The sequence below is a fragment of the Tinamus guttatus genome, unplaced genomic scaffold, assembly GCF_059628265.1.
Source record: "Tinamus guttatus ecotype Peru unplaced genomic scaffold, ASM5962826v1 Tinamus_guttatus_pri_ptg000028l, whole genome shotgun sequence".
NCBI lineage: Eukaryota > Metazoa > Chordata > Aves > Tinamiformes > Tinamidae > Tinamus > Tinamus guttatus.
The window spans coordinates 2,786,787-2,802,564 of NW_028288562.1; the positions used below are offsets into that span (position 1 = coordinate 2,786,787).

Consider the following 15,778-nt stretch of genomic DNA (forward strand, 5'->3'; position numbering starts at 1 on the left):
AGGGCCACAAACACAAAAGGATGCAAATTCAAATGTAGAATCTATCTGCAAAGAATGAATTTTCCAAGAAAGAGAAAGGGGGAGGAATTCCTTAACAGTGAGGGTGACAGAGCACTGGAACAGGTTGCCAAAAGAGGTTGTGGAGTCTCCTTCACTGGAGATCTTCAAAATCCGCTTGGACCAGTCCTGTGCCACGTGCTCTAGGTGACCCTGCGTGTGCAGGGGGGTTGGACTAGATGACCTCTAGAGGTCTCTTCCAATCTCAAGCATTCTATGATTCTAAGACTCAAACAGTCCATTTATTTTTGTACACAAAGAAATCAGCTTTTAGCTGGAGACTTGAAATTCATACCCGAACTAAAACACATAGCAAGACTGGCAAAAACTTGTGGACAGCCTGGCAGACCACACAGGACAACATTCGTGCCCCATTGTCCTGGCCCAAACACAGATGCCCAGCATAAACCACACCAGGCTGTGACTGCTGGAGCAAGGACAAAGCCGAGATGGGCAGACAAGCTTATTAAAAAATAAATCACCTACTAACTATAAAAAAAAATCCACCCCATGCTCAAGTAGATTGACCAATATTGTGCCTCCCACAAACTGCCACCCCCAAATCCAAGTTAAAGCTGCCTTACAGGCAAGCTGCAAGATGCCCGGCCTTAGCAACAAAAGCCACCAGAGGAAGCTCCCCAGCTCGCTCTATCTATAAGCAGCCACAAAAAGCTCAAGCAGAGACCCTCTTCTTGAGGAAGCATAAAAGGAAAGACCTGAGCTGATGAAATCCACACTGCTACTTCTTTTCTCATACAAACTGCTCAGTCACTCGCGTACATAAAACATTTGGAGTCACTGGGCTGCTGATCCTATTCAGCTCTGCAGTGAAAGACAGTGAGCAATTTAAATAGAGAGGAAACTCCTAAGGAAAAAAAAAAAAGAAGAAAGTGAAGAGAGGCTGATGTAGAAGGTCTGAGTTGCCATCAGTGTCAGCCAAGAACAGCCACAGGAGACCCGTGTATTTTAATTCCTGCTCTGGCTGTCAGGCTGAGGCCGAGCAGCTGCCGAAGCGCAAGGCCAGGACAGGGTTGTGAACTGAGCACTGAGCAGGGGACTCCGGGTGTGCAACGAGTACCGGGTGTGCAACGAGTACCGAGGGGCACAGAGAGGGACCAGTTCTTTGATGTCCTCTTAGCAGCAGCAAGGAGCCATTTACCCTAACCACCACCCAGAAAAAAAAGCTTGGCGGGGGTGGGGAGGAAGGGAGGTGGGGAAGGCTTTAGGCAAACTAGAGCTATCAACAAACTTGCCTTCAAGGAGTGTTGCATTGTGTGAGCTTTCATTGAGGTGGTCCTAAAATAGAAGCCCATAGAGCAAGTGAAAAAGACCTCAGGGAGAAGAGATACCCAACTGTTTTCTCAGGCCTATACATATAGTTCTGAGTTTTTTTAGTTTGTTTTTGTTTTGCTTTTAAGTAAAGACTTCCTATAGGAACAGGAATTTAGATCAAAAAAATGTTTATGCGGAAATCTGATTCCCAAGGGGATCAGAGCATAGATCTGGGCCCTGGGAACAAGACCTTACAAAGGCAAAGTATTCATTTATTTTAGTAAAACAAACTTAGAACCCAAGCACAACCAGCAACCAGTCACCTATGCCATTTGTGTTCTTCCCCCTTTCCACAAAAACTATTTAAGTAAATGACAACAAAAGCATCACTATTCACATCAGAGGTCAAATGCTGTGCTATAATGTAAAATTCTGTAAGCTCCTTTCTGTAAACTCGCCTTGATTAAAGAGTCTGCTTGGGCTACAGTACAACCTTAAGGTTATCATAGTTACACCACACTGTTTCCACAGCCCACAGTCACCTTACATATTCCTAACAGCACTGGTCTCTGCTTCAGAGACATCTGAGACAGCACTCTGCATAAGTGCACCAGTTGAGATTTAAAATACTATGTTAGTAGAGCTAAGGTTTTCAGAGCAAGTAATAGGAGGGGAAAATCTGATTTTCCCTGAGAATCCCCTTCAGGATATCTGTTTATCACAGAATTCTCATCTCCCAGATACTGTTCTAGAATTATCAAGTTCTCCCCTCAACCAGTGACAGAATAAGAGTGATTTGGAGGTAGTTGGGTTTGTTTGCTACTTCCTTTTAAGCAGAAGGAGGACAAAAAGATGAAAAAACACACCAGGATGTGGGCAACTGCAATCCCACATCAAAACTGCTAACAGAAAGACTACTTATTACCAAGGTACTACAGCAGGTATTTCTCTGCAATCAAACACAGCATGGAGCAAAAATGATTAATTGATAGTAATTGGAGAAGCTGCATAAAGACCCAAGTAGGTCACCATCTGGAGACTTACAGCTCCTCTTCCCAGAAGCAAGCTCATGGGTCTGCGACATCCAGCTGCCCTTCCCCTGGACACTACTCCAGACATTTAGGCTATTACTCCTTTTGCTTCATGTTCTTCATTGACAATTACTGTCTGCTACAACCACCTCACTAACACACATTTTCCTAAGCTGCATTGATACATTGTTCCTCCTCACTCTAAACAAAGGAGAGGAGGATTCCTAACTCCTTTCACCTGAACTTAAGGCTCAGTACATCCCCTCCAAAACCCTGGAGGGGTTTTTGACTCTGTAAGATAATTTTAACTGTTACATTTGAAGGCGTATGACACCAGCAGACTAAGGATTCAGTGCAGCAGCTCAAAAGTTCTTGATCTCTTTTGGTAGTATGAACAGTTCAAAGAAGTAATGTTAATTTTGCCTTTTTTTAAGGCCAATGGTTAAGTATCAATTTTACATTTCTTTAAAACTTGAAGGTAAAAGGAAAGATTGTGTCTATTACTCATTTTTAACATTGAAACCATTGGTATGAGCACAGAGTATAACCATCTACTTCCAGTGCTCTATATGTAGACCTGGACCTGACAGCAGGAATTAAATACAATATTCACCAAGTTCTGCATTTAAGTAGACCTTTTTTCCATTTCCTCTATCAATCACTGAAGCATAACACACAGCTACAACCAATCCAAAAGGTTTGGTTTGCATCCATCTATAAACTGACTTGCAAACCTGATTTATACACTTAGTTTACAGGAGCTCTTTAAAAGAAGCTAAGCATATCTGCCCCACTAGCTTACTCAATAAACTAGCTTCTCGAAAACTACAAAAACAGAGAACACGAACACAACAGCCAGCCACGGATGAAACCTGTGTGCTTCAGCAGCTAAATTCTCCCGGTGCTAAAAGGATTTGATTCACACATAGCTCCTATTATTGAGGGAAAACATTCATTTAGAGGTCCAAAATAGTCAGGCAGGATACTGCTGAGACGCATGCACTACCTGATGCTGTTCTTGGCCATTGCCTCTTGGTTGGACTGCAGAGCATCACCCTTTTTGTCAGCTCTTAGCTCTTTAGATGAGCACAAGAAATGGCTCTTTCAAAAGTCTTCCCCCTACATTCCCCCCCCCCCCCGAAGAAACAAAGGACTCAAAAACAAAGGGCCTAATTAAGCAGCTGTCACCAAGTGATTCCCCCTGAAGTCACCAGGAGCTGCTCCCAGCTCCCATGCAGAGACCTGTAACAAGGCCCCAAGCATCTGCAGCACTGAAAGCCTTTGTGCTCTAATACTATAAGTGAATGAAGACAAGATATGCAGGGGATTCATTCAAAATTAATGCATCAGGAAGAGTATGAGAGTGAGGGAAGGCACTTAATTATTGATCCATGGTTTGTTTTCTGTGAATTCAGAAATACCTTTATGTACACATGTTTGTTTTGGTCTGTTTTGTGTGTTTGTTTCTTAAAGCTAGACAGTTTTTAAACCAGAGCAGAGTTTTATTAAGAAAATAGAATGAAATAATGATTCAGAGCTCCTGAAGTGGCACTTCGATATCTGCCTTGCATGCAACATGGAGAGATGGAATAGAAAACCAGGCAGTTTTTTATTCAGTCCAAACCTTGTGCCAATCTTGTGACTTTCAGGAGGTTCCATTCTCCAAGTAAAATACCTACTGCTTTTTGAACAAGACACGGCATATTCCACACTCCTGCCACTCTTTCCTGGAAAAACTGTAAATTCCTAATCATCAGCAAATACATTTATACAGAAGCACAATCGCACCCCACATGGAAACAAAGTCCACCCTGCCATCTGACTAGCTCCTCGGTCTAATCCTGCTCACACAAGCAACTTTGTCAACACAGCCACACAGCATTGCTGCGGCTAAGTGCAATCTGCAGCCATTTTAACAAAACAAGAATGTCACACCAACCTTCCAGTACACTTCTATAAGGTATAGCAGCAATAGCAACCACCCTCATTTCATTTCAATTTCATTTTCCTTGTACTCCAAGCTTGAGTATCTCCAGGACCCTAAGTTTCAAAGCAGCAAGCTCTGGTTCAAAAGGAGTTCACAGAAGGACCCTCACTTTGAGTGATGGTTCAAAAAGAAGTCATAGGAAATTCCTCAAATCTTTGCTGGCTATGCCAGTGTTTCACATCATCCCAACCATTCCACCTCACCATGGCTCTACATGCACCCTAGCTGGCTGCTACTGCAGCAATTATTTACGAAGCAAAAAAGTGTAATTCATTATACCAGAAACAGGTCTGCATGCACAGCTCTAATATCAATCAGCCTCACTGCTGGACACCTCAACTACAAAAGTTGAATCTATGCAGATGTTATTTGGGAGGTCTTACACCAGCACCGAGGCTGGTTGCTTCAAGAGATGCTTATGCATTCCACCGAAGGGCACACACTGTTGATGGAGTAAGGCTGTTTGTCGAGTAGGAACAAGGGCCTTACAAAAGCATACAAAAAAGCTGCTGAGGATCATCCACTCGCCTGTGGAGGGGTGGCAAAACTCCAGCAAGAGAGTCAACGTGCTACATCTATACAAAGCCTGCTCAGAGCATCACAGCCAATGTACAGGGGTGGCTGTGGACAAGCTGCAAGTACAGATCACAGGCTGGGCTTTCAATTTCAGACTAAAGGAGGAAAAACAGGCACAAAGTTAAACAAAAAAGTCTACTTTATGGAATACTACATAGAAAGCAGCCTCTTATTGCAAACTCAAGTAGAGGACAACCCTAAAGGAGGGCAAAAGTAACAAAAATCTGGTATTTAGAGGATGCTCAGTAGTTTATCCAGGCCATAATCATCTGTCTTAAGTTGAAAGAAAAAGAACACACAGCAACCACAGAGGTGCATCTATCATTGCCGTCACTTATTAAGGATGATATTTAAAATATATATGAAATACTGCATGGGAAACTCCACCTGTACACAAGGCTGTGAGGCTGAGAAAGAAAGAGGAAAAAACTCTGCTTCTCACAGCTGCCAATTTAGCTTCGCTGGATGTGAGCATTCCCGCATGAACATGCTGTAGGGTTAGGGAGATGGGAGATACTGAGGGCAGAAGAGCAGTACCTTCAACAGAAGACAGGAGCAGTCAGATGGGAACAGCAACTCCTTCACTTGCTTAACTAAATGATTTTGCAACAGTGGCAAGAACCATTCATTATCAGTCCCATCAAAATCGGGACTGGTTTTCTTTCCTTTATAAAGCTATTAACTAGATGAGCTCCTGAACAGCTTCCTCTGTCACAGGGATAAGAAGGACTTAGGAAAAGGGAAGGAGGAGACCAGAGGGCAGCCAGGATATAAACCATGTGAAGTGTAATTGGCTTGTGCTCATGAATCAAATTGCACCAGTTATTAGCACAAAAAAATATTCTGCATGACAAAAAAAAATGATTGAGGCTACTCTGAACCTTTAGGTGAGCCATGCTGAGGTTCTTCCTATTTCCAAAGCAACAGGACAGTGTAAGAATAAGAACATTACATGGAAGAGAATTCATTTTAAAGCCACTGTCCATCCTGCTTGGCTGAAGTGGGAATACCATTAGTGGCACAGCTAAATCTTGCACCGGCAGCAGCACAGTGCAATACAGTCAGAGGAAGACCAGTGTAAAATGACTTTCTTCCATCTAACAGCAGTTAGATGGGGTTCCACTCTCTTTAATTCCTGTTTCTAGGCATCTAAGTCAACGTGAACTTATGTACATAGATACAAAACTACATGTACAAGTATGAAAATCTCTAAATATTTACTAACTACTGTTGGCAACCAAGCCATCAAAAGGACACTCGGAGATCGATAACCATGGCAAACACCCTTTGCTCTGTAGATGATTTGCCACTTCTTCCAAGAGACAATTCTAACAGAGCATTTCATTATGGAGGGTGGTATGGCATTTAGAAAGTATATGGAAAGAAAGAGAAAACAGGTAGAGGACAGAGTTTTGCACTCAGAGTAAGCACGTCGCAATAAGCTGGGGAGACTAGCACTGTTCTTTCTCCAACATCATGGAACAATTAGGGGAAAACAGATAATTATAGTTATAAATCTTCCTCGAGTAGAGGAGGATCAAAGTGTACTGGAAGGGCATCCTAAGTAGCATGTGTGTCTACACAGCAGTCCTCAGTGGATGGAGCTGAGCATTAATAAAGCATCATATCTGATGTCTCTGCATATTCCACAGCTCAAAACCACTTAGCTGATCGGAGGTGAAGCAGGCTGCACTAGCATAATCTCTTTAAATTGATCTGTATAGGGAAAGGAGGAGTGGTACCTACCACCTTCCCGTACTCAGCAGCTCAACAGCAAGCTGGTAGAAACTTACCCCACCAAAAGAGCTCTGGGGCCAATTTGTTTACTGATGGGCTTAGCCCATTGACAGTCAGCTGCAGTAACACTCAGTTCTGCAGGCTTGCAACAGCTCCAGCCATTTGCTGCTCTCATGCTGACACTACAGTTTGCAAGGCAAAACCAGTTGTGGAAAAAAACACCACAACCCAAGGAGGAGATGGCCTAGCCATGAAAACGGGTTGTCTCAGCCAAAAAGAGAGGGGAAAAGAAAATGGGGTTAGGCTATTTAGGAAGCATCAAAGCTTCATATTTTCCCAATGCCCTCAAAGACAAAAACAAAGGGATGGCCATTATATCACGCAATATTGATAAAAACTAGATCTTAGACATTTATTAACTGTAATTATAAATATATACAAACATTCTTTCTGCCTAAATCATATGGCTGAGCTTTCACATAGAAACAAGTGATATAACTCCTCAGAAAACAGACCTTCTAATTTTAAGATTGTTTTTAAGATGGCTCTTCTTCCCTTTTACTGTAAGTATTGCACAGACTTTCAATTCACAAGGACTGTAGACACATACCCACCCAGAGCACTTTAGAATTCTCTCAGCTGAGTATGGCCAAGGAGACTTGCCAACCCTGCTGTATCTCCTAATTAGCTGTCAAGACCCAATTTTTGCAATCGCTACCTTTTCTAAATTCTGCCCTCTAGCCTGAAACACCAGAACCATGCGACACCGCAAAGCACAGGCTATGCAAACAGGGAGGTTTTCTCCCAAGGTGTCACACCACTAATTTGAATAATTCGTGTGATTAACAAGACTTCTGCCATACATTAGATGTGATCCCTTATCTCAGGTCTCTGCTTTTATAAACAAACATTTACACCACATAGCAGGAACCCCCTTCTAGCTCTTTTTACCACAGCTGGAGGGAAAGTAGAAGACAAGAGATGCAACTCATCAAATGCGAAGCATGGAGAACCCACTCTCAGAAATCCCAATGCGCTCCCAATGCACACATGCATAAAACTAGTGCCCAGACTGGCCGAAAGGGAGAACGTGTGATGCAGGCTAGGAAAAATCTCAATAGTAGGCACGATGACTACATGCGCAGTGACACCGCGCACCATGCTGCCACTCCTTTTCCTTGGGAAAGGTAGCTTGGCTTAAAGGCCAAGCCTCGACACAGAAGAAAGTACCAATATAAAAACAATGCTCCACGTCACAGAACATTTGCCCCTAGAAAAGTGAGTTAAGCCAGACTCGAACACAAGTTATTCATGCTAGGAAATACCCAGCAGGCTGAATTATTCCAAGTATCCTTGCAATCTCACTATTTCTATCACATTCATTACACCACGCAACCTACTGGATGTATGACAAGAGACATACACAGGTTTTAACTCAGTAACAGTATCTTCAGAAAAACAAAATATAAGAAGTCTCTGTGAAGTCAAACCATTTCAGACATCTAAAGGCACCCAGCCTTTACTACACACTACAATACTACAAAGAAGTACCAAACACCCTTAAGGATAATTTTACTTGCCGAGAGACAGAGGACACATACTTAAGCGGAAGTTCCTACAATCCTTTGATTTTCCTACAACTAGTTTCGCTATTGAAAAAACAAGGCAAGGGGTAGAGAGTAGGCATACAAATGCATTCTCATAATATATATTTGACTTGTTGCAAAAAAGAAAAAAAAAAACCCACCACCACACATCAAGAACTTTGCTTGAAATGATTTTCAATAATATTTGATGTAATGGAGCCTTCCCCATGAGTACAGGGATTTTCAGAGCCTGCAAGAGGTGTATTGATTTGCCCCCATTCTGAGGGAAACTGACAGTTCATTCATGGGCTCCTGGGTGCCTGCTGAAATACTTGCTCTAACTGCTGTCCAGAGGAAAGCGGCTAGGAACCCAAAACACTAGCTCGGTCGCGTGCCATGTGGAGACTGACGTGCATGAAAAAAATTAATCAAAGCCACTGCTACTACTCGCCTTATTTGATCCAGCTGAAGGAGTAGGCAGTAGATGTTTTCAGGACCCTGATAGGCCAGGCCATATGGAGGTTATAAGAGAGCACACTGAGTCAGAGTTTGATACCCAGTCTAGCCCCTCTGACTTTCTTGAAGCCTCAGTGTGTTTGTGACATTAAATGCAAGCATAAAGAAGGGGATGGACTGATGTAGATCTGTGTAGGCTGCAAAACCAGCTCTGCGCAGGGCAGGGATCCAACAGTGACATCCACCCACGCTGACCCTTCTGCCTGTACAAAGTCTTACTGAAATCAATGGAAATCTATACTCATGATGATCTGGGACAGAGGATCAGGTTTTTGGCAGTAGTGGCAAAAGAATTATAAAAATGGGATTTCCTCCAAGCTCACAGAATAGAATAATGCAAACAAAAAAAAATAGTCAGGCCTCAAGCTACAGAAAAAAAAAAAAAAAAAAAAAAAAACCTTGGTTAAATCCCTTTTATATTACAGTGCAGCAATATTTTCATACTTTTTAGTGAGAAAAGATAGAAACTTGTGTAAAACTACAAATTCACTGTGATGCGCTGGCTAATGAAAAATCCATCTTTAAGAGTTTTTTTAAAAATATATTACTGCCTAGGGAGGCACTTTCATGGTTAATTTTGACAGTCACTTCACAGTCACCACTAACAGCTTTACTACCACATGAACAGTTCAGCTCTCTGCTCTCCCTCCACCAGTAACACAATTACAGTCCTATCGACAGGCTGCTTACCCGTCCATCTGCGAGGCGGTCTGCATATGTGGGGCAGCGCAAAGGAAAGAGGCCAGTTCTACCCTGTCGCATTACACTTTCAGCCTGGCATTCGCTACCTGGAAGACTTGGGATGCAAGATTTCTTTTGGTTAAAAATTATTCTCCCCTCCAGTTTTAGTTGGAAGGAAAACATAACATTTAAAACGTTTAGAGCGTGTATTCATGGGTTACTGGCCTCAGTTAATGGAGTACAAACTGTTAAGTATTTAAACTGAATATTTAATGACAGCAGCTGCTCGCTCCAAATTTTAAGTTGCAGCCTCAGTGCCAAATACATTTTATATGGCATTTTCAGCAAGACATGATCAAGGTCTGGAACAAAATACCCAAAAATGTTGTTTCAATAACAGCAAGCTCAAGTTTTTTCCCTTACTAATCATCGACTAGTATCTTACAGAGTTTAAGGAATAAAGAAAATCAAGCTTGCTAAAAAGTACTTCAGAATTATTGTAATCTACAGAACTAGGACTTGGCAAACGTTCTTTCAGAACAGAGTATATACATATTTTCAAGTTCTTCTCCACTGAGTCTAACAGGAGAACTCCTTATACCATTCTTCTTCCCACATCCCACACAGAAAAAACATTTTCCCTTTGAAAACTACCCTGTATCTGGGCTGCCTGATGCAACTAAGTTCTTTTTTAAAAACAGGCTTCCTGATTTCCACCCAAAAAAAGAAGAAACATCTCCACAGCACAGCTCATGTTTGCTTTCCCAGTGTGCCTACCATATCATACCTAGTATGTTGAGTATGCACATATAATAAGCAAACCAGCTATCATAAAAAGGCTGTCTTTACTGAATTAAGGTAGCATGCACACTTTCCAATCTACTACAGAAGATCTGCTACAATCTGCTACAGAACATTGCCTTTATTATAAAAGCACTATCAAGATGCAACAAGGACTAGAACCACAGTGTGTCTTTATTTATAGAAATATTCAGTTTCACTCACAGAAGTGGTCTATAAAGGTGGAATCTGCCCATACTCAGGTTCCTGATGACATGCATAAACACTTCCCTGATTGAGACTCTAGAGATTTCAAATTTACTCTTGGAACTCTGAATAGCCAATTTCACCTGGTGGCACAGCTGCAATAGTACAATCAAGGTGGGAAATATATCTACCACTAAATACATCCACCAAATTGATAATACTTCTCTTCTCCCTTGAGGAAGCCACATTTGATAATTCCAATAGTATTTGAAGTATGTTGAAATCCAATATGAGAATTGCAGAATTAATCACTTTTTTTTTCCAAGTTCTTTTTGTCCTTATCCTGTTCAAACTTTTATAAACCAGAAACATATAAACCAGAAACAATAAAATATTTATAAATACCTAGTTTGGGGAAACCAAATACTTTAGAGGAAGGAAACTGCTTCATTGAGGCTTCTACCTCTTTCTTTTTGCACAACCAATGCTACAGACTACTACAACATTATGGGGAAGGAAAGGAAAATTATTTGAAGAATGACCTCTAGAAATGTGAAGCAAAGCTACCAGAGCTGGCAGAGTTATTCTAGTTTCATATGACTTTAAAAATATGGGATTATGTCTGTTCAAACACACAGAGGAATTCAGGAATCCCAAGCTCACACAGTGCATCTAGTTCATCAATACCGTTTAACATGACAAAACTGAAATGGTTTCTCCGAGACAAACATTGATCTGTTTGTGCCAGAACCCCTTGCAATAGTTCTCCGAGCCATGTTGAGGATATTAAAAATGCTGGTTTATAAAGGGGATTAGGGGAAGTGATCAGAATGTCTTTTCACTTCCATTGAAATACCTTCCCAATATATTTAAGACCAAACGCTACTCAATGCAAGAGGAGATTGCACAGAACAAGTCTCACAAAAATAATTTTTGCTTTCATTTATTTAGCAGTGGCAAGGGAAAAATTATATAACCAAAACTTCCTTTTCAGATATCTTTTCAGATATTTTTCCAAGCCATTGGAAAATTATTTTCTGTCCCTTTGACCGCAAACTATCAACAATGTACAAAATTCAACAAACAGTGTATGTGTTGTCCCTCCCTCAAAGGCCAGCGCACTTTTCCCATAACACACTTACATAATCTTATTCAGTTTTCTTTCTGCTATTTTCCTGTAATTCAGAAGACTATTTAGATTTCCATATGGTTACCATCAAAATCAGCAGATGCCTAGCAAATTAAAACACAAATTATGACTTGTAAGGTGCCAATGCACCGTAATTGCACACCTCCCAGGTTGAAGGGAATCATCAAGACAGAAAAGGTTTTTGTAGGGTCAGAGGAATTGAGTTTAAGTATGAATTTAAAACTATAGTATTTATTCATAGTTTCCATCAAATGGCAAAGGACAGATATGGACTTAGGGTTCTGTGAATAAATGTCCCAAGTCAGTTCAAAATGGTTGAGTAAAATATAAAAGAGAGAAGAAAAAGGGAAATGGTTCTTGCCTTTCGGGAAGCAGAGTGGCTTACTTTTATGTTTGCATTATACCTTTGATATCATTCCACATGGAAGTCGAAAAGAAAGGGTACGGAGGTGTGTGGCTGCTTCTTTAGCTGCAGAAAGAGATTTTCTGTTACCTTATGTTGTGTATTCAGCTCCCATCTAAAGCAGAGTACACTACAATTTACCTAGACAAAGACATAACAGCTCATCAAAATAAAAACACATGCCATGGACCACCAGCCTAGAAGGGTATCAATATCATGTGAGGCGCTTTCATACAGACCCTATGCTAAAAAAGGTAAAGGATAAGCATGTGTCCTAATGAACAATATGCAGGAGAGCAGCAGCTGAACAACTGAAAGCGAAACATAACAGAATTCCAACCCTTGATTTAAATTCATTTGTGCCTATTTGGTCTCACTACCTAAATCTTACTATGAAGGAAGGCCATCTGCTCAAGTACCAAACAGGCATCCTCTTCCATATAAGAGCATTATAATCTCCTAAAATAACTTCTCTATCATGTACTTTCAGCACATTTACCAACTTCAATTTGGAATTAAAAAAAAGCTTACAAATATATCTAGACCATTAAATATGCACCAGCTGAGAAGACTGCATTCTCTAACACTATGAAATGCACAGAGCTGAACAAGAACACATTACCTAAGGTGGTGCAAGACCATCTCCTGGACATCATTATGTCACCTACAGTTAAAACTATAGATATAGTAGTAGCATGCAACTTTCATTTATTCATTATTTTATCAATTCAGCTTGTTTGTTTGTTTGCTTTCTTTCTTCTTCTAAAGAAAAACAGACCAGCAAAATAAAGTAATAGAAAGTTTTGGCCATTTGTGTTATCTATATTCAAGGAGATATAAAGCCCATTTTTTCCTCTAATGTCTTCTGTTTAAATAACATATATAGCCAATCCCCATATAATTATCAGTATAATATTCCTCGACTCAAAGCATGAGCAATTATCTTCTCAGAACCATTAGTCTTCCAACTCAGTTGCATTCATTTTTAAGTCCATTGTTTTGTGATACAAAATATGTTTTTCCATTTGTTTGCATTAAAACCAACCTAAAAAAAAAAAGCCCGGGCAGAAGTTTTAACGAAGGTGTACTATTTATCTAAGTGTTTGAGAGATCCCTGCAGGATATGATAGGGTTAACACAATGACCTCTTTCCCATTTCAATCTATTTGCAATGACTTATACTAGTGGCTATCTCTGATTATCACTCTCTGTGCAAAGCCAACCAAACTTGCATTTACATTTACAGCTTTTCTGCTCTGGTTTCCTGACAGAATATTGAAAAGTTTGCTATTAATTCAAAAAAAGCAACTTTCAAATGTATTCTGTAAAAGTCAGTGCCTACGTTTTCACTCCAAATCATGAGAGATATGGTAATATATGCAGGCTTTCTCATGAAGAAAAACACAATAATATTCTGGAAAAATGACTACACTAAACCCCAGTAACTCTGTGGATCTCCAGAAGTTTAGCCAAGGACACAAATGAGATGATGAGCACTTTGCAAAACAGGAAATCTGTAAGCAAGGGCCACACAACAAGCAAATGGCAGAGTGGGCGATACACTCAGGTTTGCAGATTACCATTCCAGCAGTCTCAAGCCATGTGGTCTAGCAAGATATCCTTTAACCCACTCAGCTATGGCAGGGGAACATCTGCCACCACGCAGAAGATGCACAGTGCGAACCTCAGCAGCGCACAGGGGAGAAAGCAACTAGCCACAAAATAGCAAAGCACTTGCTGCTTCCCCACTTCTACCACCCACAAGTTCAGTCTTCAGAGAATAAAGTGTTTGCGTGCATCATCTCCCTTCTTTACCCCAAAGGCACAGCATGCAAGGCCTCCTCACCCAACTCCTTTCCTGTCAAAAAAATAATATATACATATAAAAATATACACAGTTCACAGCACGCTTGTGGGATCCAAAACAAAGAATAGGCAGTTGAAGAAAACCACGGCAAATTTGACCATTAGAAAGTGAGCAAGAAAAAGAGAAGCTGTTGGAGAGCACACTAGCTCCTCACCACAGGTGTGTTTCTTCCACCAGGCAAACATGGAAATGGACACTAGCCAGTTTCGCTCTAGCAGCTTACCTTTCTTGATTCAAGAGCAAGTACATTGCATTAAGTGTTACTAATCATAACTGCCATCTTCCAACACAGCCTCCCCAGACACCTTCCCTCTGAGGAAGCCAGACACAAGGTTATGATGGGCACCTGTTAGCTATACTGCCAAGCTCTATTTTCAGCAGGTGATAAGGACAATCACAACCTTGGAACCAACATGAAGGTTTCTCTCCTTCCCCCTTCACCACCTTCATCCACAGCAAAAATTGTTTCCAAGTGTCTTTATTAGCCAAAGACAATAACCAACATAATCTGTGCTTGACTTGCTTCCAGAGCACTCACCACACATCTCCACCCAGCTTCCTGTAGGTCGCTCCCTGCTAAATGACATCTCATCAGAATGGGTGCTCACACTTGCAAGTGCCTTCCTCCAACTCTAACTCTAAACTCAACCATTAACACCTGAGGGAGGATGCACATTTTGGGAAAGGCATTCCAACTTCCCTTGTTTCTCCCCAAAGCCCCCACCTGGGGAGAAGATGCTAGAAATACAACCCCACACAGGTCACACTTCACAATGCTGCTCTTCCCAGCACTGGCTGCCCAGCATGGGAACAGTGCCACGAGACCTCGCGCACACTAGGGCACCAAGCAGCACAACCAAGAGCTCAAGAGCCACCCCGCTGAGCCTCTCCTAGGCTCAGCCTTTGCAAAGGGGAGACAGCATCCAAAACAGCACCGCTTGGGGAACTCAGGCTCTGGCTCTATTTATTTTTTTATTTTTCACTACGGAAACGCACAGATTAATTCATCCCCCGAGGCCCCAGTGTCTGGCAGCTCCGTCCCTTACCTCAAAGGAAAGCAGAGGTAAATGGGAAAAGAAAACCCTCCTTACAGCTACAATAAAAGCTACTTCGAGGCCGGAGGGAAGGGGAGCAGGCAGTGTGGGGCTGCGGGAACGCGCGGCGCAAACTTGCCGGGGATGGGGGGAGGCTGCGGCCAGCGGCGGCTGAAGGGAACCCCCAGGCACCTCCCGCGCGCGCAACGGCCGCGCCGCGCGCTTGTACCTCGCGCAACGGTCGTGCCCAGGCCGGGAGCGGCGCAGGGGGAGGAGGAGGAGGAGGAAAAGGAAAATAGCGGGGGGAGAGAAGCGAGGAAGGCGCCGTGCGGCCGGCCCACTTACCCAGAAAATGACATTGAAGCCAAATATGAAGTATTTGATGCAACAACTGACTTCAGGCCCCTTGTAATGCTTCCCGGACATCCTCTGCGCTCATGAAGACACTTTGCTCGCAGCCAGGGTAAAAGGCAAAGGGGTTTTTGTTGTTGTTGAGGGTGGGTTTTTTTTTTTTTTTGGCGGGGAGAAAGAAAACGGAAAAAAAAAAGCGGGGGGGGGAATGCAAAATAAAATCCCCCCTTACAGGGAGGGTGGCGGGGAGCGGCGCGGCGGGCCGGGCTCACGCCGCGGGGAGCTGCAGCAGCGGCGGCGCGGCAGCGGCTCGGCTCCGGCTTGCCGGGCGCCGGCGATGGCCGGCGAGCAGCTCCCGCCTCCTCCTTTCCCGCATGGAGGAGGCGGTGGGGACCGGCAGCGCGCGGCGACGGAGGCTCGCGAGGAAGCGGGGCGCAGGTTGGGGCTCGCTGCGGCCGCCGGAGCCGCCGCCGGCCGCCCGGAGCCCTCGCGCACGACGCTCCCTGCGGCCCCCGCCCCCACAGCGCCAACGGCCGCCGCCGC

At 42.8% G+C, this 15,778-nt stretch overlaps 1 protein-coding gene across 1 annotated transcript in view; it reads right to left on the reverse strand.

The window, feature by feature from the left end:
* Positions 1 to 15,372, reverse strand: part of TSPAN5 (tetraspanin 5) — a 63,395-nt gene extending 48,023 nt beyond the window's left edge. Inside the window, exon 1 of the mRNA XM_010224827.2 lies at positions 15,230 to 15,372. Coding sequence (XP_010223129.1) covers positions 15,230 to 15,310 — 81 coding nt within the window. The 5' untranslated portion in view covers positions 15,311 to 15,372. The remainder of the gene's footprint in view (positions 1 to 15,229) is intronic.
* Between the last annotated feature and the right edge of the window lie 406 nt (positions 15,373 to 15,778).